The 24,832-nt window shown below is 40.2% G+C and overlaps 2 protein-coding genes and 1 long non-coding RNA gene across 4 annotated transcripts; 1 reads left to right on the top strand and 2 right to left on the bottom strand.

Annotated features, from left to right (window-relative positions):
- The first annotated feature begins 930 nt into the window (after positions 1-930).
- Positions 931-1,642, top strand: LOC124165836. Its single transcript, XM_046543365.1, has 2 exons — positions 931-1,080; positions 1,181-1,642. The coding sequence occupies exons 1-2, from the start codon at positions 1,051-1,053 to the stop codon at positions 1,640-1,642; spliced, it is 492 nt and encodes a 163-aa protein (XP_046399321.1). The 5' UTR covers positions 931-1,050.
- Positions 1,643-20,458: 18,816 nt separating this feature from the next.
- Positions 20,459-22,219, bottom strand: LOC124165742. 2 transcript variants are annotated; one of them, XR_006866308.1, is made up of 4 exons: positions 22,166-22,219; positions 21,971-22,068; positions 21,457-21,659; positions 20,459-21,379 (listed from the first exon to the last, which is right to left on the bottom strand). It is a non-coding gene; the product is annotated as an uncharacterized LOC124165742 (long non-coding RNA). The 2 variants fall into 2 exon arrangements; XR_006866307.1 differs by having other exon boundaries at positions 21,971-22,210.
- A 60-nt stretch (positions 22,220-22,279) lies between these two features.
- On the bottom strand, positions 22,280-24,259 carry LOC124165833. The gene is made up of 6 exons (XM_046543360.1): positions 24,157-24,259; positions 23,634-23,865; positions 23,311-23,547; positions 22,825-23,235; positions 22,418-22,690; positions 22,280-22,329 (listed from the first exon to the last, which is right to left on the bottom strand). Exons 1-6 carry the CDS (start codon positions 24,205-24,207, stop codon positions 22,280-22,282), a joined length of 1,254 nt encoding a protein of 417 aa, XP_046399316.1. The 5' UTR covers positions 24,208-24,259.
- Between the last annotated feature and the right edge of the window lie 573 nt (positions 24,260-24,832).

Here is a 24,832-nt window from a genome sequence, read left to right as displayed (position 1 = left end):
TTTAATTTACACTGTATTGGTAAAACAAATCACAAACTTTCCACAACACCGCGAGGTAATCAATGGAAGATCACTTGCGGAGTAAAAAAAGAACGAAATTCCAAACGTTCCTTTTGCGATTATTAGTTGGAGAAATTCCACAAATTATCTGCAAAACTATCCGCTCCTAGCACACACTTGGTATCAGGATACGATGAAAAGATGCTCTCGAGACAAATACGGGCGCCTTCACCACTCCACACAGCAAACAAGTTGTCACAGGTCGGGGGAAAATTCCACTGGTCACCACGAGGGTTCACAAAGGTATGACGAAAATCTTAGCGTCACTAGGAAGCCACCTCCACCCCCACCTCTCCCCCGCATTCAAACTCAGCTTAGAATTCCTCCCCCGCGGACGTAACCGCCGTCTCCCTCCCGCGACCAATCCTTTCGCTAGAGTACGGAAAACCCCCAAAATCAACGAATCCAAGCCATAACTCCTTTTCATATCCCCCTACCCTGCGCCTTATTGGCCCTAACCCCTGTGAGGGGGTGGGGAGTGGCACCAATATATTCCTCCACTGTCACCCTACGAAGACATACACCAAGGTAAAGCCAATCAGCTCGCTACTTAGTTTAACCAATGGCATCATTTGAAATGCAGGATGCACAGTGGAAAGTAGTTGCCGGCGTTATGGATGAGCCAAATGAGGTGAGTTAACTTTAAAATTCATGGTTTTATTTATGGTATTTATTATAAATATTTATTCATTCATGACTTTATTAATGGTATTTATTTTACATAATCATTCATTCATGAATTTATTTATGGCTTTTATTTTAAATAATCATTCATTCATGATTTTATTTATGGTTTTTATTTTAAATAATTATTAATTCATGATTTTATTTATAGTATTTATTTTAAAAGTGCGGATGTATATTTTATTTGCTCTAAGATGTTATTGTTTTCCTCCTTTTCAGGTAGAGGTCTTGACACAATTTTGCGACCGTTTTTCGGAAGTACATGAAAAAAAACCCAGGTTAACGCTATCCCTAAGACGAAAAAGGATGAGAACACCTCAACCCACAACCGAACATGTAAGCATTCAAGCTATTTATTTATTTATTCCATCTCATGCACTACTGTTCATTTTTATTAGGCTGTGTACTAAGTGGTAAATGCTATTTATCTTTATAGGTGGAAGTTATTACTATAGATTCCGATGATTCGGATTCCGAAGAAATTATCCCGCCCGAGAAAAGAGGATCTTCACCAGGTGAAAAGATTTTTCCGCCATCATTCTGGTCCCCAAAGCGGAAAATAGAAGAAACGAGTCAATACTCTGATGGCGACACCAGTTTTTCCCCTCCACAGACTCCCGATTCGCAAGCATCAACAGTTGTACTTGACTGGGAGGGTGATATGCTAGAGAATAAAAGTGACAAAGAACCAAATAAGGACGTGGTGTCGAATGTGAGTGAAACAAATTTATACTCGGACATCAGTGAGTGCACGACTATACCAAGTCTACCTGAGGAGTGGTGGTATGAGGACGTATGGGGTGAGGTGATGACGGACTTTGTCTGTACCTGTAATAAATGTGTAAATATAGTGTATTGTGCGATGGTTGGAGAAGTTCCGGATTATCTGAACATATAAGAAATTTTTTGTAATATATTGTTTTGATTTTGTGTATAATGATTGTCTTATTTTTTTATTTCCTAATGCCTGAATATTACATTTCTTGAATAAATACTCATTGCATTGCTGTTACTTGATGATATTTTTTCCATTTGAAATACAAATACCATCCCTTCCTCTGAACACGTGGGCGGTAGGGCTGACGCATGCCTAGGGTATTGGAGAAAAAAGGGGGACTCGTATTTGACATGGGGGTTGACTTGGCTTCGCGACTGTCTCGGATATGGGTTGGGTTGGGGGAAATCAGTCCTCAAATCCCCGTATGATCAATGCTAGGAGGAGAAACACGTCCTGAGATCCATAGGCAGAAATACTACCCAAGGCTCAGGGAAGAATCACCAAGAAAGCGTAGGCACTCACCACGCCATAGAAAAGGAATCTGCCTCAGAGGCCATCTAGATAAGGGCGGGGGAGAATTTCTCCCACGAAAAACCCAGGTCATTAACACTGGGGTAAGAATATTGTCTTCGAAGGCCTGGGCTGGGTTAGTCTCATACACCCTCGCTACTGAGGGGAGGGGAAACAGTCCTTAAACACCCTTACGTTCACGGCTAGGTGCGGGATGACGAAAGGAAGGGGTACCCGTCCTCAACCACCCTTACGAGCCAGGCCTAGAGGGAGGGGGAAGCAGAAAAGGGGGAGGGGTACCCGTCCTCAACCACCCTTACGAGCCAGGCCTAGAGGGAGGGGGAAGCAGAAAAGGGGGAGGGGTACCCGTCCTCAACCACCCTTACGAGCCAGGCCTAGAGGGAGGGGGAAGCAGAATAGGGGGAGGGGAACCCGTCCTCAAACGCCCTCGCGATCGGGGCTTGGAGGGGGAGGGAGGGAGGGGGAGGGGAGGGGACCCGTCCTCAAGGGCCCCATATACTACTACCGCGCCCCTGGCCTTATGGAGATTAACATGGGAAACGATTCTCCATAAGAGCCCATACTGTCAACTAAATGTGGAACGCTCTATACCAAACAACTGTCGAGGAGCGCCAAAGAGATGACTCTCAACTGAAGAGCGTGTCAATACATTCATTGTTTATTTTAGTTGTTTCTCCATTAAAAAGATCACTTCGGCACAAAATCCTTGCTTTACCAAACCCAGTGAAAGGCCATCCACATGTAGAAGACAATTTATCAATAGCCTAAGGTAGAATATATATTGTAAGGGAGAATAGAGGGGAAATGGAGAAAGAGGAGAGGATACCAGCAAATGTTACTTTGTTTTAATTTGTATTTAAATAGTTTTCAGCAGCTCACTTCCTTCCAGTCTTTTTAATTACCATTACCCTCCACCAATTTGGATCCAAAAAAGATTGCATCTTAACTGTTGCGTCATAAGTCTTGAAGGGTGAGTAAAAATGGGAGAAGATCGAGTTGGAGCGCCCTCCACGTGGTGAGTTCTGGGTCTCACTGAGAGCCAGAGTGGCACCTGCTCTCATGGTGGGCGAAGAACTGCAACATTTTGGAACACGGAGCCATTTTCGTTGTCGATGTAGGCTGAGCAGTGCGTTGACATTAGTTCAAAGACGGGACATAAGGAGATGTGGAGATCCTTACTTTAGGATGGGAGAGGGGAAAGATATTGTTCTATGTAAGTGGAAGGGTCATATTAGTGCGACCATCCCAATACGAGTACAGCAAATTAAAACATATGCCATTAATTAAGAAAATTTCAAAGTTTTTTACGTTTCTTTGCATGCGAATGCGATGGTGGTTGGCGTAACATGGTGAAACTCCTTCATGATGCACAAAGGTTAAGAAAAGACTTAACTGTTTCACAAAATAAAATATATTTGCGACCGGTTTCGATACAGCGTATCATCATCTGGCCAGATGATGACACGCTGTATCGAAACCGGTCGCAAATGTATTTTATTTTGTGAAACAGCTAAGTCTTTTCTTAGCCTTTGTGCATCGTTTCTTTGCATTTTAATACCGGTGATTGTATTAAAAACGTGATTACTCGACCTATGTCGCTTAAATCGACTATTTCACACATGACTGGTGCAGAATCGGCTGAAAAAAAAACATTTAAATCGCGACATTTATCGCCGAAATAGCGTAAAAAGAGGGCGTGTGTTGCGGGTTGCCTAAGCTAAACATAAATTGCCCTGGTGACACCGTAGGATGTCCACCTACGTGAACAAAATTTTTTCTCTGTTCACTTGGTACTTCGGGCTACATTTTGTAACATGTCGAACTTTGAATTTCGAAAAATGTTGTTTGATGACCGCCCCTAATGTACAGTCGCTTTCAAAAGTCGGTCCCCATACCTGGCGCAGCCGTCTCCGTTATTCTCCGAAGTCGACCTTCGCGTATTGCTCACACGTTCCTTGTCCACTGGGGATCGATTCGACTTGATCAGGTAGTACAAATGGTGCAATTTGACTACTTTAACCGTCGTCAAGAGCCCCACGCACGATTTCAGAGGTAGGAAGGCCGCGTGAACCTCCCCCCCCCCACACAGCCAAACAATTCCACCACCGAAGGAAGCGGAGAAGAATATATGGGTTTTTCCGGCAAGTAACCCATCGCACGAGGAAGAGAGGAGACATCTGTGTAGTTTGGTAAACTTATACAAAACATATTGCGCAAATAAATTTTCGGAGCATTTTGAGCATGGTACTCCAATATTTTTTCTTCACATCGCCTGGTGAAAAATACGTAAATATATACGCCTATGTAAATATTGTCATTTGCGTCACGGTTACCATCCGCCATCGCGTTCATCCATGCCGGCGGTTAAAGATTTTCAGACATTTTTTCAATGTTTACAAGTTAAATAGCAGTCACTCCCCAAGTAGTAGGTTATTCGGACTACAAGTAGTGCCTACATTTTGAATAACGCAACTTATTCCCATACTGTGAATAGAAAATCAGAAGAAGTTTTTAAATTTTTACCGGTCAAAACTACCGGTACGGCAATTTTTTATGGGAGAAGATAATTTTGCATTATTTTTTCGAATAAGCAATTAGATTGTCTTTAAATTTTATTGAATTGCTTTTAAGATAAACATAAATTTTCACTACAAGAAGCAGCGAGATGTTTATTGGCATCAAGTGAAATGGCAGGCTGTTAGACCATAATGCGTCGTAGGAAGTGTTGTCCTTTTGTTTATGGGAAATACTCTTACATTAATATTGTTCATTTTTTTAAGAAAAACAGTACAAGCAACATGTGCGTGGAGTTATGATGGTGAGTCAACCAGTTATGGTGGTCATAGAAAAACATCATTTACCTGCCCTTCTGAATTGAAGATTTTACGAATCACCGTGCCTGCGCCCCTCCCAACTTGAACTTACCCCTTTAATTAAAAGTGACGCCCATTCGCATTAGGCCCTTTCATTCTAACCATATCCTTACTTTTATCCTTCCTATCCCCCCTTACCAAAAATTTCTCGACCATGGATAGTACTTCTTCTTTTTTTCCTCTCCATCCTTCTCACCTTTTCCTTTCTTTTTTATACTCACATCTCGGATGCCTTCATTCTTTTCTTGTCCCTCTTTTGTCGTCGCCTAAGCTTCCACACCGTCAAACGCTACATCCCAAGCAGTATATTTGGCAGCTCATAAGTTTAATTTGTATTAATAATGGAGAAATAGTCATTAGGTACCCAACACGGTATATTTTTATCGGATGAATATTATGCGTGCGTAGTTTAGTGTCAGTAGGAATATGATCAGTATTTGTTCGCACGTAAGACTGACTCAAGGTATTCATTACATGAGTGTAAGTTCTAATTATGATGTAAAACCACTTATACATAATAATGTGAAGGATATTGCCCTGCATGGTATCAGCAGGCGCCAATTACGACTGGTTTTAGCAGAAAAAAAGAAGCGAAAAAGGGGGAAGACTTAGGTTAACCTCTCAATGAAGGGGCAAAGATAAAACATATAGTATTAATATGCCTTTAAATAGTAAGAAATAGGCACACAAGTCATGTAATTAATGTCTCCGTTGGTATTTTCATTATAGAAAATATATTTATGGTAACTATTAAGACATTCGAACTTTCGATGAACATAAAGATGTCGGTTAATTACTTCCTGATACCTCGAATGTATAAAGCATTATTTAAATATTTGTTCATATGGGATATGTTAGTAACGACTGGAATAAATATGATACAGAATTAAACATTACAATTTAGCGCACATTAATATTTTTGATTTCTCGCGTGATGAGACACGTAGAAAACTGTAGTATAAACCATGGTAAACATATGTGTCCTAAGAAAATGGTTAGGAATAATGAATGCGCCAAACAGTGTGTTTGAAATACTTAAACATAGAGCAATATATATTGATGGTGTTGGTAATAATGTGTTAAAGGTAAAATCTAGAAGGTTATTTTGTAGGAAACTTTTTGAATACTCTTTCAGACGTAAATTCCAATTTTCGTTTCTTCCTCATATGTGCGTTGCGACGCAGATGCGTCTCGTTATTTTTTAGTGCAAGCCAGACTGCTCGGAATATCCATCTCAGAATACCATCAGGGTGGGAATACCATGACTGAGAACATATGCTTCGCCTTGTGTTGTGGCACTGGGAGTCGGGGAAGTCGCGAAGAATTTAGGAATAGTGATGAATGCCTCAGGAAGACTTGCGCGGACGGTGAGAGTAAGTCAAACTGGCCCGTTCAAGACACAGAAGGCATAGTCAATACCCGAAGTTCGACCTCCGAGAAAAACGTAGTTGCTCGCGCTGGCCGTGGGGACCTACTTTTGAAAGTGACTGTACCTATGTTAGGGCGTATCAGAAAAATATATTTTTTAAAATCCATCTGGCCCAGTGAAAAAAAATCGTGGAACCGATTAAAAATAAGGCCTGAAAATTTTGAGACCTCTCGGTGAACCCCTGACCCTGACTCAAATGCAATTTAGAGGGGAGGGTCGAAATTCGTAAAATATAATATATAATGGTTATTCTCCATAGATTTTGCCGAGTTACTGCCCTTCTAGAGCAAAAATTTCATGCACTTTGACGCATATGCCAACGTTGAGCCACAACATGCCTAATTAGAGTCCGCGTTCGCGTATAAATATTCCAACGCCCACGCAGCGTCGCGGATACAAGAACGGCAGGCCGATTCCGTCCCCTTCCCGCTCGCTTCTCCCCCTCCCACGCCTCGAATACAGAAAAATTCATCCCGCGTGTGCTGCTAGGAGGGCGTTCATCTTGGATAATACCTATAAATCGGAAGATGGTAGATGGTAAAAAAGGCTGCGTAGTGAGACGACTTGTCCCTTATTTGGCGCCTCGTCGGCGTTAAACAAATCGATGTTACCAACTTTTAGAGAAGCGATGAAATAGTTTTAGATTCGATAATGCAGGAAAGAAACGTACGGTATATGAAGACGCCTCTCGAGTGGCTTTAAAGATGTCCGAGCTATGGTGACGCGCTTCTCTTCCATTTTGTGCATGACAAAATAGATTTATCGGTAACATTTACGGAAAATCCGAGTAGGCTAAAAGTATGGTTTTATTGTAAGCAAAAAGTTCATGCAATCTTAAATGAGCATTTGAAATTATGCGATATTTGTGCGTTTAAGTGCAAGAAGGAGCATAAGTTTCCTCCTAATGAAGTAATATTTTGAGAGACAAAACTCAAAATGGAACTTCTGCGGGGAAAATGCGTCTACGAACTGTGATAGAGGTATATGCAAGAACCAATAAACAGCAATGATCGTCCACGCAACTTATCCTGAAGCAAATTTCGTAACTTCGTAAGATACATCCAAGGTAGTGCACCAGAATTACTTTCGTAGACAGAAAAGCATGCTTATTACTGTGAATACGAAAAGAGAGGTATCAAAGGGTGTCTTATATTAAAGGGCTCCATTTTGATGGAATGAAAGACATGCTCTTGTCGGATGAGAAAGGGTAAGAGGACTTATCAATCCAAGTTTAGACAGGAATATGTCGTGCTAGTTGAGGAAACAGAGGCCCACATTTGGAGTTTGCCTCCCCCGCCGGAGGATTAGCCAATGTAGTTAAATCTTCGATTGTCGATTCCTTGCCGAGTGAAAAGTAGATACACTAAATTAAAAAGGATTTGAATATGATGGTACCAAGTGAATACCACGCAAAAAGGAGGCATCATCCCTCTGCTACAAGCGTAATTCCAACATTCTTGCAGTGTGGATAAACTCTTCTCGGGGTTTCAACCAGGTTAAATTTTCCATAATGGCCAACGTTTCAAGCTCCGACTCGGGGCTCATCCTCAGGGATAGATTTAGTTGAATCCCGAGAAGAGTGTACCCATATCATTCGCCGGGGAAAAATCAAATCATATTTTATCCCTTACAGTGACCGATTTGCTATTTGCAATGAGCTGACTTAGATTTGCGATATGGTCATTGGGAGGGCAATCTAGGGACCCAATTTGCGTTGTTGCAAGGATGTGTTTGGCGGCCAATCCGAGATTTTTTTAATTACTGGGTTTCAATATTGACGTAAAGGACTAACCGTTGATGATGGATAGAGACCACGGTACCTCTGGTTATTTCTGACAATGAGCTTAGTTATGTGAAAATTCAAAAATCTGTTGAAGAACGTTCCGATTTGAAGTTAAATATTCCTTTTATCATGCATGCGGACGATAGATTCGTAAAAATAAATTCCCCCAAACTTTGTTGACAATGACGAAAGACGAGGAATGACACTGACATAAGAAATACAGATTGCATAGCAGATAATAGAGTAATTATTTCGTGATAATTCCTCCACAGACAATGCTGAAGCATAAAATATTAATTATACTGACGAAGGAAGAACCATTAATTGTGAATTTTGTTGCATTTCGGGCGTGGGAGAGGCTAGGGACGCGAGCGGCCTTCACCCAAAATCCATTTAGTCACAGCTGTCGGACAATACGTAGTAGTATTTAAGCGCATATCCCAAGTTCACACACCTTTATTGCCTCTCGAGAGGCCTTTTCACATACCGCAGGCTCCTTCCTGTGTTCTTGGATCCAAGCATATTTCACCACTTCTCTTGAACTAAGTGAAATCGATTTGTTTAACGCCGACGAGGCGCCAAATAAGGGACAAGTCGTCTCACGACGCATCCTTTTTTACTTTCTACCATCTTCCGATTTATATGATCAAAGATGAACGCCCTCCTAGCAGTACACGCAGGATGAATTTTTCTGTATTCGAGGCGTGGGAGGGGGAGAAGCGAGCGGGGAGGGGACGGAATCGGCCTGCCGTTCTTGTATCCGCGACGCTGCGTAAGCGTTGAAATATTTATTCGCGAACGCGGACTCTAATTAGGCATTTTGTGGCTAAACGGTGGCAGATACGTCAAAGTTCACGAAATGTAAAAATGTATTTTATTCTAATTGTGGAAATGCAAGTCATTACTTGCATAGTATTGCCTCTGGGAGGTTAGATTCGCTCTAAGAAGGGCATTTTAGAAGGCAGCTATTAGTAGCGTATGTTGTCTCAGAAGGTATTCTCGTTAAAGGGTTTCATTAGAATTTATAAGTGATTTTCATCACCTTCTGCAGCTATCGGGCTTGTTGACTGTCGACGTTATCGGCCGGCTTCTTGTAATGCACCCCCTCCGATATAAATCCTCACTTCTCCGAAGACCACGCCAGCTATTTACAAACAGAGCATTGAGAGGGAGGTTGAGTAGCCCTCCGTCAAGAGCAATAGCTCAAGTCAAGTGGGGCAGCTTACAGGGATACCTTCTTTAATGTTATTCTCGCCGTGCAGATACAATCCTAATATCTCTCAGATTTTTGTCTCGTGGACGTCAGATTTGCTCTAAAAAGGATTTTTTCGAACCAAGGTATTAGTGCCGTAAGTCATCCCAGGAGGTGTTCTTGTAATCGGTATCATTTGATTTTTTATCTTTTTCTAGCCTTCTATTGCTTTTGGGCGTCTTCACTGTCCATTGAAATACTCAGCTACCTTCTTATATGCCATTCTCGAAGTGGAGACACAAAACTTAAAACTCGTATTTGCATCTAGTACGTCAGATATGCTTTCAAAATTAATTTTTCGTCGCCAGTGGTGCTTGTTAAGGGATGTGGATTGCTCGAAAATGGTACCCTTAGAATTTTTTTGTTTTTTCGTCACCTTCTGGGCCTATTGACTGTCCATTGAACGGCAGGTTTGTCGTCCTCGCCTCAACGGCTGCCTAGTCTAAATGCACTCCCTTCGCTCTCCCTATTTTCACTGAGGACCACGCCAGCTGATTACAAACATAGCATTGGGAATAGGATGTGTATTCCTCCGCAAAATAAATGCCTCAAGTTAAGTGGGTCAACTAACAAGATCACTTTCTTATAATGTATTCTCACCGTGGATATAGGAGACTCAAATCTAGCAGATGTTTACGTCTGTGACGTCAAAGTTGCTCTAAAAAGGAATTTTCACAGTCGGCTATTAGTGTCGTACGGTATTTCATGACGTATTCTCGTAGATAGTATCATTAGACTTCGTTTACGTTTTTGCGTCGATTTCTGCAGCTTTCGGGATTGTTGGCTGTCGATTGCGGCTGGCTTATCGCGTCTCCCCTTAACGGTTGTCTAGTCCTAATGCACCCCTGCGCTTATCCTCTTTTCGCTGATTCCATGCCAGCTAATTATAAAGAGAGCATTGTGAGGAAGGGTGAGTAGTCCTCCGCCAACAGGAACAGCTCAAATTAAGTGGGGAAACTTACAGGGATACATTTTTACATATCATTGTTGCCGAGGAGATACAAGCCGCAAATATAGCAGATTTTTGCCTCTATGACGTTAAATTTGCTATAAAAGAAAATCTTCACAGTCGATTATCTGTGTCGTATGTTCTAGAGGAGGTATTCTCGTAAATTGTTTCATTAGATTTTGTTTACATGTTTTTGTCGACTTCTGCAGTTTTCGGGCTTGTTGATTGTTGACGTTATCTCCTTGGCTTCTCGCAATGCACCTCCCACGGTTGGTCTCACTCTGCTGTATGCTACGCCACCCAAGGTGAACACAACGGCTTGATTACTATATTGAGGAGAATGCTCAAAGAAAATGTGTACCATTGGATGATAATTCTGCTATCTTGAAAAATTCGCGAGCATCCTCTGACACCACTCCAAATCTAAGCTCGGTAATCTCTACATCTTATTTCTCCCAGCACTTGCTCACTTTATTTTCTGCCAACATATGAAACCGTGGGCTTACACCTACCACCCTTATCATGCATTAATTATTTAATACTCTCCCTTTTTGCTATTTTGATGAAAAATGTCCCCATGATCGACAGTGGTTTTTCTGCAGAGCCGAGTAGATTTGTCTCTATACATACCGTGAAAAATAATAATCCTATGCTTGTTTAAAAAAAAAGAAAGTTCGAACCGTTGCGCCTGCCACAAACAGCATTGGCCAAGCTATGCAACCCGTGCAACACAACCCCGGTTTCCACCAGCTATCTGAATGGCAAGTGCTACCACCTTTCCTCACTCTATTTTTGGCACATACGCTGCACTTCTTTCTTCCTTTCCTTTACATTTCTTAAGAAGTGAATATTTTTAAGGGAACTCATTGAAGGCTTTCCCTCAGGTAGGACATTTAGCAATGATTTTATCATTTCATTGCAGTGTTCTAACAAATGTATGGGTGTTCCTTTAAATCTTGGGTGTAATGTGAAATAATTGTTCATTATTATCTGAATAAAGTATATTCTCAATGTTAGGCACCAACTTCTTCTTCGTTTCGCAAAGATAATAAGCAACAATTCATCAACCTTGTCTATGCCTCCCATATGTTTATTGTGAGTGTCCATCATAGCGGGTTTAGTGGACTTCCCTCCCCTCTTGCCTGAAAAGTCCATACTTGGACGAAATCATCTTTACATTCTTTTATCCATCCATTTTAAAACGTCCATTCCCTTTCTATCGAAGCGAGCCACAAGTTCACCCTTCTCCAATTTTTATTTCAATATATCGGGGTAATTTTTCCTCTTCATTTGCAGTGCACCTGTAACGTATGTTTCCTCTCTAAGCAGACAATTGCAAGTGTTCAGGCTGTTGTAATAGTTGCCCATGTACACTGATTGCACCGTATTTTAAAATTTTTCCAACAATTCATGAGTCACTTTCTCGACGTGACCTGAACTCCCTACTTCTTCATCCTCGCCGCCACAATATATCAAGCAATCAAAAACTGAACCGCATGGTTCAGTGATCATGTACATTTTTATTCCATATTTGTGACGTTTCTTAGGAATGAATTTTAACTTCTATTCATAGTAATGACTTTCGTCTGGGAATCTCTTCGTTTCATGGAAATTCGTCTAGACTCACTGCCCTTACTGGGTATTACCCTTCACTCGTAGCTGCACGTATTTGGTGCAATGGATCACTGGGTTCGCGTTCGCCTTCTTTCACATTTCTACCATAGTGCATAGCGCGCAATATTTGCAAAAACCTATCGCGTAACATGTAATTGGAAAAAAACAGGGAAATTATATATTTCAGTTTTTTTCCAATAACATTGTAATCTTCTAAGAGATATATTTCCATTAGAAATAGACAGCCAAAAAATGTTTCCAATTCTCATCGACTAAAGACTTTCCACTACGCTATTCCGGCATTTGGAGGAGTATTATTTCGAACCATATAACCACTATTGAAATTCGTTTTTTTATAAGTAACTAAACAAATCATCATTGGAAATGAGTATAGTATAGTCGTAAGGATTCTCGCCGGGAAGATTTACTTTTAGTCCTGAGGGGCCAGAAAAAGGCGTATCCGTTACTTCGAGTTTAGCCCTTTCGCGCCGAATGCCACACCTGTGCGGCGAGGATTTTCTTCCATAATCAACGAATGCCACACCTGTGCGGCGTTAATTTTCCTAACTTAAGCAACGAATGCCACGCCTGTGCGGCACAGGTCGAAAAAAGTGACCGTGGCGGACACAATAGACCCACGGACGCGGTCGCCCCTCGTGATCCGCCTTAGCGCGAGCCCAGTCCCTTCTTCGGCCGCTCAGGTCGACCCTTTCCTATCCTCTCCACGCGGTCAACTACTATTATTTGCAGTGTGTTTTCCAAAAATATATTTGTTACTATCTTTTGAAATCCAATGCTAGAAATGAATTCATCTTTTATTGCTGACCACATGGAAATTTCAAACAAAATTCTAACGTTAATATCAACGGAGTTATAGAACAACTAGTAAATATACTAAATCGGTCTATATAAACGTGAGAACTTCGTTTAAAATTTCTGAACGATCAGAAAAAAACACGAAATTCATTTTGAATGTAAAAAAATCGATGCGAACAACAAATATTTGCATATATTTTGCATTAATATTTTAGCCAGTTGACCGCGAACTCGTGCTAGGAAGGGGCTATTAATCCTTCTAGGGTCTGGGACGGAGGCCGAGGAAAGGGGTCGGCGCCCCACTGAGTTGGGTCCTAAAATGGTTAGGGAGGGAACCACTGCCTTCAGTGGACGCGAAAAAGTTTCGTACAGGGGAGTAAAGAAAACTTTCAAGAGACTAGTATTGAGGAAGAATTTCCCTCAACGAAGGTCCGGCGCGAAAGGGTTAGCTTCGTACCATAAATCGTAAGTCATTTAAGTGCCTTCGGAAGAATTTAGGTGAGGTGCATTGGCGTTTTCTTCATCCACTTCCTGACTCTCTTCGGACGAGTTCTTGAATTCCTGCATTATCTTCCTCGCTTTCCATCTCTTTATTAGGCTGCATGGTGACATCCATCAAGTCTAAATCCGCCATTATCATCACATATAAGTTATTGCGATCGTCTTGGAAATCCCGGTATTACATTTCCGTCAATGTCGGCATTGAATTCCACTGCCAAGGTCAATACTAAAGATCCTGTGTGCAATATTTCATCTCAAAATGGAGATAACATGCGGCATCGAACCTTGGTCAATTACGAGAATTACATTTTCAGGGGATTTATCATCGCTAAACATAAAATCTATTATTTTCAAAATAAGCAACTATGAAAATTGTCCAAACTAATTTATTCACAATTTTTTTGCTTCCTTGAGATGCATCTACACATTTACAGTGTTAATATACGAATAAACGAAATGTAAAAAGTTATTTGATAGAATTATTATTCAGAGGAGTTTTGAATGCATACGTGACACATTAATCTTCGATTTCGAGACGATTAAGTTCAGAAAAATGAAAATACCATAAACATTACGAAAAAATACAAAAAAAAGATGGAAAAGTGGTGAGATAAAAATGAAAGATAATTCCTAGAAACGACGGCCAGTGCTGAATGGTACGGAATGTAATAGAGCAGCGAGAGGTAACTTGGAGCGCCTAGGCCGTTATCGGTTGATTGTGGGCGCATTTGAAAACTGGTGCGAGCAGGACTCCCGAGTTTTTCTCCGCTCAGGGCAATAGTTTGCGCAGGAAGCACTGCCGCCGACGCGGAAGTATGTAAGGGTACTAACTATATATATTATAACTAAGGGTATATATACTAACGTGATGCAATGAACACTGCATTTACCGGACTGGATTCGATGTAAACATATAGTCCCTTGGTGCCTTCATAGTTACGAGCAGCCTTGAACCATTGCAAAGTTTATATCCTCTAATCCATGGGCGAACCCAGCGGGGGACAGGAGGGTGCAACTGCCCCACCATTAGGGCGGAAGTAAATAAATCCAAAACGAAAGGTTTGAACAAAGTTTCTGTATAAGTACGTGACAGATAACAAAATAAAAATCACACCTCCAAGAATATGATAAGAAAAACAAATAATTTGCTTTCGTAATTTTCTTAAAATTTTGGTTTCATTAACCTTTACAATGCTACGATGCTACAACTTGCACGACCACGCCTTGCTCCCCCCAGTTCCCTGGATACATCTACACAATACCCTGCGAGCCACCTCTAGGGTGTTTGGCAGGGGGCGATCAATCATCGACATGCGGCATGCAATTGGACTCCCACATGCACACCACACGGTCCAAAAAACGTCACGTATAGTAACAAATTATGCTACCATATGCCGCTAGAAATAACGATAAAATTAAGAACATGCACTAAGTTTTACATGGGTTGGTAGGCTACACTACAAGTCATGCAATCTATTTATGAGTTCTATGGCTGCCGTTATAATCTCTTGTGGATCGTGGAAAAAAGACATTCTGAACCTGTCTTAGTTTAGTCTATTTTTCAATCTACGGTCCAATAGAGATTCCTATCCGAGTTTATCTAAGAGGTCAGTTGCACTAACAAGACTATCGTAACGACCTTTCACATACCTGGCGGCTCTTCTTTCCTCGCGTTCAATAAGTTTTGACCAATAAGTTTTGCGCGTCTTGGTATTTCATTACCGAGCTGACTACGATGTGTTCAAGGATCTTGCATGAGATGGACGTTAAGGATATCGGCCGGTAATTAGATGGCTGTTCCTTGTCTCCACTTTTAAATATTGGCGTTACATTAGCGATTATCCAGTCATTAGGTACTTCGTGTTATTTGATGGATTTATTGAATATTAACTGCAAGTAGGGGGCAATTTCTGAGGCTAGTTCTCTACATACGCGAGAAGGGATTTCGTCCGGACTAGGTGATTTATTTGGACTGAGCGATTTCAATATATTTTCTATTCCGTGCGTACTAATGTCAATAGGCGGCATCTTTCGTATGCAGAGATTGTCAATGGTCTCGGGTGAGTTCTCGGAAGGCTCCGTGAACACGCTCTTAAAGTAGGAATTTAATAAATTGGCTTTATCGCAACTTTTTTCCTGGATATAGACAGTTACTTATACCACTTTTTTTAAAATAAGTGGTATAAGTAACTGTCTATATCCAGGAAATAATGGAATACCACAAAGTTAACCAAGAATTAGTGAATTTTATCGCAACTGTTGGTCAACACATCTCCATTGTCGTGTCTCAGCGAACACACGGTGGATCGTTTATCTTGAACATCCCTAACATATGACCAAAATGCTTTTGGGTTATCCCGTAGCTGCTCTACTAGTGTTTTTCTTTTAAAATTCGTGAATGAATTCCTGAACGCTTCCATCGTGGCGGCTTTAGTCATCCTTTATTTTTTAGTTATTAACTCGCGTTCATTAGCGGATAAATCCGTGCTGACTTTTTTTCATTTTAGCATGACACGCTCTCTGCGTCAATGATTTTCACACTTCCGCGTCATACCATCTCGGCTCGCAGCCTTCTTTTACTGTTTAACTATGGATGTAGCTATTTATTCCCGAAGTTACGAGTGAAAGAAAAGCTTTCCAAGTACCCTGTACATTAGGCCGAACCTTATTTTTCAGAATTAAGAAAAGTTATGTTTTCCTAGTCTCAAAATTATCCAAACGAGGTTTCTATTCACGTGTTAAAATTTGGTTAGGTACTTTAAAATAACGGCAACCCGTGGCCCAAGGGCCCTAAGTACTGAGGACCCTCAATTGAGATTTTTGGGGCCGAAAAATTGCTATTTCTATGTACAATGTAAACGTAAAGAACTTTAGAGCCGATTTTCTGTTTGTTTTGACCAATCTCTAAGCGTTTTCGAGATATCGTCCGTCGTAATGCAATCCACCCCCCAGGGCGCTATCCCGCACCGCGGCGCCGCTGAGTTACGGCCCGCACCACTTACATAGAGACTTCCCCTCCACCCCCTCCCCTCCCTCGGCAATGAGTTTGCTCCTAATGGTAAGATTTACATGTTAGTGGTACAGAATTGAAAAGGCTGTTCTTCTTGTGTCATGATTAATGTTTTTAAGCCTACAATGTCAATTTTAACCCTTCAACGCCGTCCTATGTACTGGGCGCCAGCCCCTTAAACCTTAGTTTATTGCCACCATACGACCGTGCATCATTACCGCATGCTTTGTTCAAAACTGCTCTTTACATACAAAATGTTATTACTATTTATTACGTGATACAATTTTGTTAGCGAATTATAAAGAAATGAAGGAAATGAGCAGGGCTTCCAGGGCCATAGCAGTTGATAGAAATATTCATGGAAGAAGAAACGAGGCAGTCAGTTTACATTTGTAAATCAATGTGGAGAGATAGTTAGTTCTTATGTATAGTGCGCAAAGGATAGGAAGTGCTAAGTTTTTTTTTAGGATTTAAGGAGAAAAGTGGTGAATAAACTAGTTTGTCATGAATACAAGTGACGTTCATTTTAAGAATAGGCCAACAAGAAAAAGTATTAAATCAAGGCTTAATTCAGAAATTGAACTGGTTGGAAAAGAAAGTGAAGAAATACTTGGCTCAAAGTTACTTAACCCTCGGCCTCCACCTGCTCAATACTTACGTGAACTCCACCTGGGGTCTTTTTTGACCCCAAGCCGTAAATTTTTAAACAAACAGTTATTTTTCAGGAGATTTTGAATTATACCGTTTTAAATGATAATGAAGACATAAATAAGCATTTTTATTGTTTTATCAAGTCATATTAACATTTTGAAATACAATAAAAATTATCCTAGAAAACTAAAAAAATTATTGTTCATCCAGAAAATTTCTCTTATAATTTTTCCGTTTCAGTCCAAGACAAAAAAACAATTACTTTTATAAAATTAAGTATTGAAATAACAACTAATCTATCTTACAATCCTTCACATTTTCTGCAGGATATAATGATATTTGAATGATCATTATAAACAAAGACCACATTTTTCACACCTCCGATTCATTACCTACCGGATTCTCTCGGACAAAATGAACAGCACCTAGGTTTTTTTCTACGTAGTGGCAAATCCCTTCTTCGCTGCAGTGGAATAAATGTTCAAATCCTGCAGAGTTAACTGCTTCCCTAATTACTTGCATTCGTGTCTGAGGATTTTTCAATTGTCTTCTTATCTTTGGTTCTACTAACTTCTTTGCCAAATCAATAAAAAATTTTCTCCTTGCTCCCTTTTCTGTTTCCCCGTTGAAGCTCTTTGAATTTAAAACAAAAGCAATAAATGCTGCAATATCAATAATATAAAAATAGAACAAGAGGTCATCTTCTTGTCCTACGCTTTACTGAGTAATGTCTTGCCATTAGATCTACTGTGTCGATGCTGGATTTTGTATGACAAAAAAATAAAATTACTTTTTTTATGTTCACCACGACTAACATCAAATGACCGGTGTTGAGTTAAAACTAGAATAACTGCCTCTCTTGGCTTTGGGACATATGAAACCATTAGCGTATTGTTTGCATGAGAAAAAATACTCGAATGCTCCTCTCGTTGCTTGGCGGGTAACATCACCCTCGGAATTTCTACGCGATTTGAACTTAGTGGAGTGGTGGTGCAATGTCCCTCATCTTCACTGTCCTCAAACTCTCTTTTCTTCTTCCACTATCACGTCCGTGACATCCTCTTCTATTTCAATTCATTCCTCTTCATCACTGCTCAATTCACAACTGTCCATTTGTCATTGTTCTCAAAAATTTCATTTAGTGCCTGATCTGCACTATATCCCCAGCGCAGCCGATGAAACTCCATGTTTACTACAACGTTTTGAAGGTACAATTTTTTACTGGTCCCACAAAATCGCTTTCGATGTGGGCTATGCACCTGCAGAGCTAAAACGAAAATAAGGCCTGACCTCCTTGACATGAGAGATGCGCATAGACAGCGGTGGCTAGTTCGAAAATTAGGAGGAAGGGGAAATCCTGTGACAAAGTAAAGGTGATGAATCATAATCACAGTTGAGGCAAATTGTCCCCTAGAGTATTTTCCTTTCCTTCTCTCAATGCACCTGCTGATGACATAGGGTTACGATGGTCTAAGAGGCCAGATAGTGCCTTCGACATAGGCGTTCCATGCTTTTATTATTTCATGAGTGAAAATGCTAAGTGTTTGGCTTGAAATAATATGAGGATAATACATCAACATGATACCCTCCGAGATAACTCAGGCAGGTGGTGGCTATTTTCACTCAATCTTCACTGGGCCCACAATTACAATATCTGTGATACATTATATTCAAAATATAGCTATAAACAGAGGAAAAGATATTGGATTCTACGAACATCTTCAGCAGGAAAGACGGGAACCAGCTACCCAACTCATGGGAAAGAGTGTACGTGGAGTAAAAAATACTTACCCTCTGCCCAAAACCCTAGAGGTGGCTAGGAGTTTATCATGTAGATTTAGATGTTGAACAGAGTGCTCCAACAAAATCCGGAAAAAGTTTTATAGGGAAAAAAAGGAAAACACGAGAAAGGATTGACTAATAAGATGAGCCCAGCCTTGAATGAATGATATAAAAGACGATCTCTACCTCGACTCTGCACTCCAGAGACCTACAGATGCTAGCATCAATGCCGGGGAAACTGTTGCATATGAAGAAAGACACACATGGTGTATAACCCGGAAACTTTACATCTGAATCTTCATCCCACCATGAAAACCTACATAAGGATTACCAACCTTTCAACACGTTTTATCAATTATGTTTCCACAGATATACATTTCAAAATTTAATACCTACACAGTCTCCACCTGGGGTCAAATTTGACCCCACTCAGGAAAAATAATCCCATTCGTGAATATATCAAAATTTTAATTAAAAAATGGCATGAATTTAAAGACAAAACATGCGGGAAGGCATATTTGTAACATGGCAAGATAATCTGAATTGAGTCAAAAATTGCAGGCATTTTATCAACCTTGGGGTCAAAAAAGACCCCAGGTGGAGTCGGAGGGTTAAAGTGAGAGAAGTACTGTGTGTTTTTTCTATAACCTGATGGGTTTGAAATGTATCCGACTTAGTGCGTGAAAAACAGAAGGAAATGCGTTTCAGCCATGGAAGTAAACGAGAATTCCTGTTATTACGGAAAATAAGGCGACTGAAAAGTTAGAAAAATTACTCAACGAATGGATGAACGTGCGACGACATTAAGGCGTTATGGTAGTGACGGCTGGGAGCCGCTCTGGGCGACCGATGCCGATCGTTTTTTCCTCTGCCGGAGTTCACATACCACTCAATTGCGGAAAAACTAGAAGATATAGAGACTTGCTGTTTTCTTTATTGTATTTAGGAGACGTGTATTCACATACAGGGAGGAAATAAATAGTAATATGTCCTCAGGTGATCGAGAAAATCAAGTTGGACTTTGGCTAATTATAACTGGACTCCAAGCTAAAACATGAAATTTCTAAAACGAGTATTCTGTGGCTGCACCTTTCTTCCACAATCACCTTGAGACCCACAGTTCTATGTCAATTCGCTTGGCCTAAAATAGGTACACCGTGGAGTACTGCAGGCCCAAAACGGTGACGAAGGACGTGATTCGGGCCAATTCGAATTTCTTACCTCCCCTCGCCCCGCTCCGCCCTCCCAACAACGGCAACGTCGCAGAAAGTGGAATGGGGACCGCTCCCCTCAGCCCCTCATACGAAGGCCCACCTTTCCAGCTCTCCCGTGTCGCAGTCAACACAGGGAGATTGACTAGCGAGTATCAGATTAGTACTCTTCGCTGGGTTCAAAAGTTGAAGCAGGCTGATATAGCAGTAGCTCCAAAAGGATTACTCGCGACAAATTTCAACAAATAAGAGTCTCAAGAGTGCCAATACGCTTCATATAGAAAAACAAAAGAATTGACAGTTGCGAAATAGATATAATTTTATCTTTCTTTATTATGAGAAAATTAAATGAATTTTTGGCTAACCAATGATCCCTCACAAGAAGTAACTTGAAATAGTAATCTGTCATTATATTTTTTGCCCTCCTAGATAAATCAGCATTTTCCGCTTGCGATATGTACACAGCCATCGGCTCCTACTGCGTTCCTAGTTTAACTGCTTCAACCTCACTAACATGTTGAATGAAGACCTCAATCGATTCTTACCTTCTTCCCGATGCTTTTCACTCTCTGCCTACCCTTACGAGTCGCGCGTAATAGTTAAATGCTATAGTAGTCAACTTCGACGTGTAAACCCAGCTTTGAAGCCATGGAGAGGGAGAGAAAGAAATTATTTTCGACTTCGCTGAGTAGGAGCATGGAAACTTCCAAGTGTCACGGAGTAAAATCTTGTGCCTCTGAAGTTTCACTTCGTTGGGAGAATCGGCAATAGTAAAAGCAATAGCCTCAACCCTTGAGCTCGTTTAATTGTTGCAGCTTCAAAAATAGCTTCTTCAATTCTTTTCAAAACACAAAATTAAGTCTTCCATATTAAGTTGAGGAAGTTTTTGATAAAATATTGGGATTTTTAAAGAATGAAGTACAGGGGTTTTGCAATATTGTGATGTTTGAATTGATTGCGAGTGTAGGAGAAGGAATTTTGGACGGTTTAGTTGGACAACATTAGCTTGGGAAGAGATATTATCGGTGTAAACGATGAATAGACTTTTTAATAAACAATCAAGATATAAAAATACAGTTACAAAAACATTTCTGGCAGCTATAGTGAACATATTTAAGTAATACTTTTTTACTAATTTTGGAAGTTGATATACGATTAGAAAGAGTGAAGTGAGGAAATACAGTTGAGAAGAGGAACTTTTCAAAAATATTTTCTTACATACTATAGGATAAAACATCTTAAATTGAGAAGCAGAAATCCAAATGATTAGACATATTACGACGTAAATAGCTGCGTGAAATATTTTATTAAATTACATTTTGGAGAAATTATATATTCGCTCTCTTTTCCACTATTGCCTTGCTGATATGAGCAGCTTCTCTTATATCTTCAATGCAAAGCCTTTTGCCGTACCTAGGTAGGACTATTTCCGGCAACAAGCATTCCATGAAGAATCTATAACAGAAAATTAGAGGTAATTGTTCCACATTTCAATTCTATTGGATATTCAGTAAAAGTTTAAAAAAAATTACTTTGTGAGCTTTGGCTCCACTTCCTTCATCCACCATTCATTGTTGGGCGGAATTATTTCTAATTCGTGGCTCCAACCTTTCGTATACACAAAAAATAAACATCTGGCCCTTTTAGTCATCCTTAGTTGACTTTGCACCTGATAAAAATAATTGTGCGTCTCTTTAAGGATATATTTTCCATCTTTTAGCTGCACATAGGGAAGCTGTAATGATAATGATAAATAATTAGGGCGAATCTGTTCACTGCATATATGACATGGTTGTATTCAAAACGCTGTGTCGTGTTATGATATTTGCTCGATAAATTTGGCAGTATCAACAGCAGAAAATCAAAAATTAAGGGGCCTTCGAAATAAGTTTTAGGTAAGCAAGTAGACTAGTATTAAATAAAAAAATATGAGTTAAATTACAAATCTATAAATGGAAATTAGTTAAATGCATAAATGAGTTAAATTAATAAATGAAAAAACGACCAAATTTTATATATTTAGCTGCATATGCTACTATTTATAACCTTTTTTGCATTAAAAGCTTCTTCAAATGTTGGAAAGGAGGCAGCGGTGACACCAGGACACTTCACTTCTAAGACAGTATCGCTTCCAATCAGACCGTCTAATAGGGAAAATTAAATTGATAGAATGAGTTTACATTAGGTAAATTTTAATATAAGAGGTTTATCTGAATGATTTACAGACAGCATTGATATTACCTGGACTAGCCGAAAGATATGGAAACTCCTCATCAACATATAAGCCGCTGGGTTCCACCTTGTATCCCATGCTTCGCAAGTGGTCTTTCCCTATCTCCTCCATGTTTTTTCCATTCACCATGTCCGGAGTGCATACGGATCCGTATAAAATGGAATGCACAAGCCTTTTACAGGAGGTGTATGGTCGCATATGGCAAACCTCCCCGTGATTGGAAGCGGACAATCTTTTCCGACGCTCTGTCATCCAAATACTTCTGTCTACTTGAAGCGTTGTAGACTTCTGCAGTTGAAATCTATCCTCTGCGGTCATTCTGCTTAATTTTTCAATGAAATCGGCTTTCATGCGTTCCAATAGTTCTAGTGACTCTGGCGCATCATCATCCACCATCCCGTAATCTTTATCAGGCCCAGCTCTTTTTGCTCCTGTTTTCAATTTCTTTTTACTTTGCAGCCCTTGCGCTCTTCGTTCCCTCATTCTCTTGGTCTGCCTCATATTGTTATCTTCAAATGTTTTGGTGTATTTTCCTGAGATAAAAACGTCTTGACACTTATTTCACAAAGAATCCCCAGTCAACATTCCAAAAAAATTAAATCTACTTTTCTATGCCTTCATTCCTCTCTATTCATAAATTATTTTGATGGTTATGATAATTACTTACCAGGACTGTAACCACCCGTTGTTGCCTTGTGAATCTTTCCTTGAAAATGGCAAGAGGAATTCAGGGATACGACTGCAGAATGACACCGGGTTCCAAATGATTTACTTTTAGCATAGTTAATGCGTTTTCCGTTCAGATATTTCGCAGCTACGCTGTTCAAGGTTTCGCACATACTATTAGTAGCGCGAAAAATCAAACTTCTTGAATTATTTGCCATCTTCTCAACTAATTTCTGTATTGGAGTCCACATATTAGCAGCTATGAAGTCTGGCACTAAGTTAACCTCATCCTCTTTCCCGTCTGGCCCTTTACAAAAGTAATCGGCGCATCGATCATGCTGCCCGAACACATGGCTAGGACAATTGATGATGTCGTTACGAAGTGCCATTATTCGGTTTTGCATGGAGATACCTGTTAAAATAAATTAAGGTTAATCACACGTATTTTCTCGTCTCATATGCCATGAATAACCTCTAATTTTAATACCTTTCTGATTTTTCCAGTGTATACTAGCACAGGAAATAGCTGTGCGAATCTTCATGACGTTTGCATCCAGTTTATGACGAAGGTGGGCTGGGTATTGCGTGTCATCCTTAATTTTGCGCATATTGTTGCAGAAGTTTCGTAGAAGGTGGCTTATGCATTCAATTTTTTTCACGGGCATTGCAATTCCGTATGGGCTGGTCTCCAGTAAGCGTCTGTGGACACTACTGTCTCCGTCACCTATTATAAACAAGATAAGTGTTTGAACTGTTTGGAATATTCTCTCGTTCCCTTTGAGCAATTGAATTCAAATACAGGGAGCGAACCTATTAATTGGTGGAATATAAGATTATGCATCGATTCACTCTTTGCGAAACCTTCTGCAATTATGTCAGCTTCCATGCTGGTCGAGCTTCCATCCCAATTTTTAGCACATTTAACCTTGTGAGCTGGGTCTATAGGTTCGCTTCGTGCCTCCCTCAAAGCGCAATAACTGCAGTACTTATTCCTTACTGCCAGAAATAACACCTTTTTTGTTCGTGCACCAACTATGGCTGCCTAAAATGAAACATTCATCTTAAAATGATATTAATACCATTACTCTTTTCTACTGATTAATTTTTTTCCAGCAGGGAATTTTTGCCTGCGCGTTATATATAAAATGTAAGTGCACTAATTTATAAGCAACATGAAAATCATCTGGCTATGTAGCCAACCTCGGAAATATTTTTCATAGTGATTAAAAATTGCACGAGGCGTAACTACTTATAATTTATTAAAAATAGGTTAGCCTATTTGAGAACCCATACTTATTAAATAATTTATAGGTACCTAATATTGACTCCTTACCTGCCCCGATAGTGAGTCATACTTCGTTTTATAACTTCGCTTGCCCCACATACCATCAGCGATGACCGTGATTACAGGTCTACCATCTTTGTCAAATGACCCCTCCTCTAAGGCAATAGGGTAGTTTCCTTCATCAAAGAAAACGAAAGGCATTGATTGCGATTCGTTACCCACCATTAGTGTATTCATAATACACAAATTATTTGGTTTTTGAAATACCGGTTTAGACGAATGGCAAGGGTCAAATTTTATCCTCATTTGACAAAGGCCAGATTGGCGCCCATGCGATTCCACTCCGCATGACGTCACAGGGACCTAGTTTCTACACGAGAGGATAGGAGTTATGCATCGTCTGAGGTTACCAATGCAAGCATGAGGCACAGAGCTCAGGGAAACATGTCTTAATAATCACCTATTAAAACTGGCTAATGTCGGAAAGTTTTCTTCGTTTGATAAGGTATTAATAAACCTTTTTTAAGCCAAGCGCTACCGTTCAGCAAGGTACTCAGCTATCCGCTAGCATCCTGCGACGTATCAGAGCTAAGCCTCGCCTCAAGGTCATCTCACCGGGCGGGAGGGGGAACCAGAAATACGACGTACGGAGATATTTCCCGACATTCATACTTAAGCGTCGCGTTTTCGCGCGCTTGAAAATTTTCACTTTTCATTTAATCGC

The sequence above is a fragment of the Ischnura elegans genome, chromosome 9 (genome assembly GCF_921293095.1).
Source record: "Ischnura elegans chromosome 9, ioIscEleg1.1, whole genome shotgun sequence".
Taxonomy (NCBI): Eukaryota; Metazoa; Arthropoda; class Insecta; order Odonata; family Coenagrionidae; genus Ischnura; species Ischnura elegans.
Note: the sequence above shows the minus strand (reverse complement) of the source record. Positions and strands in the feature narration are given on the sequence as shown.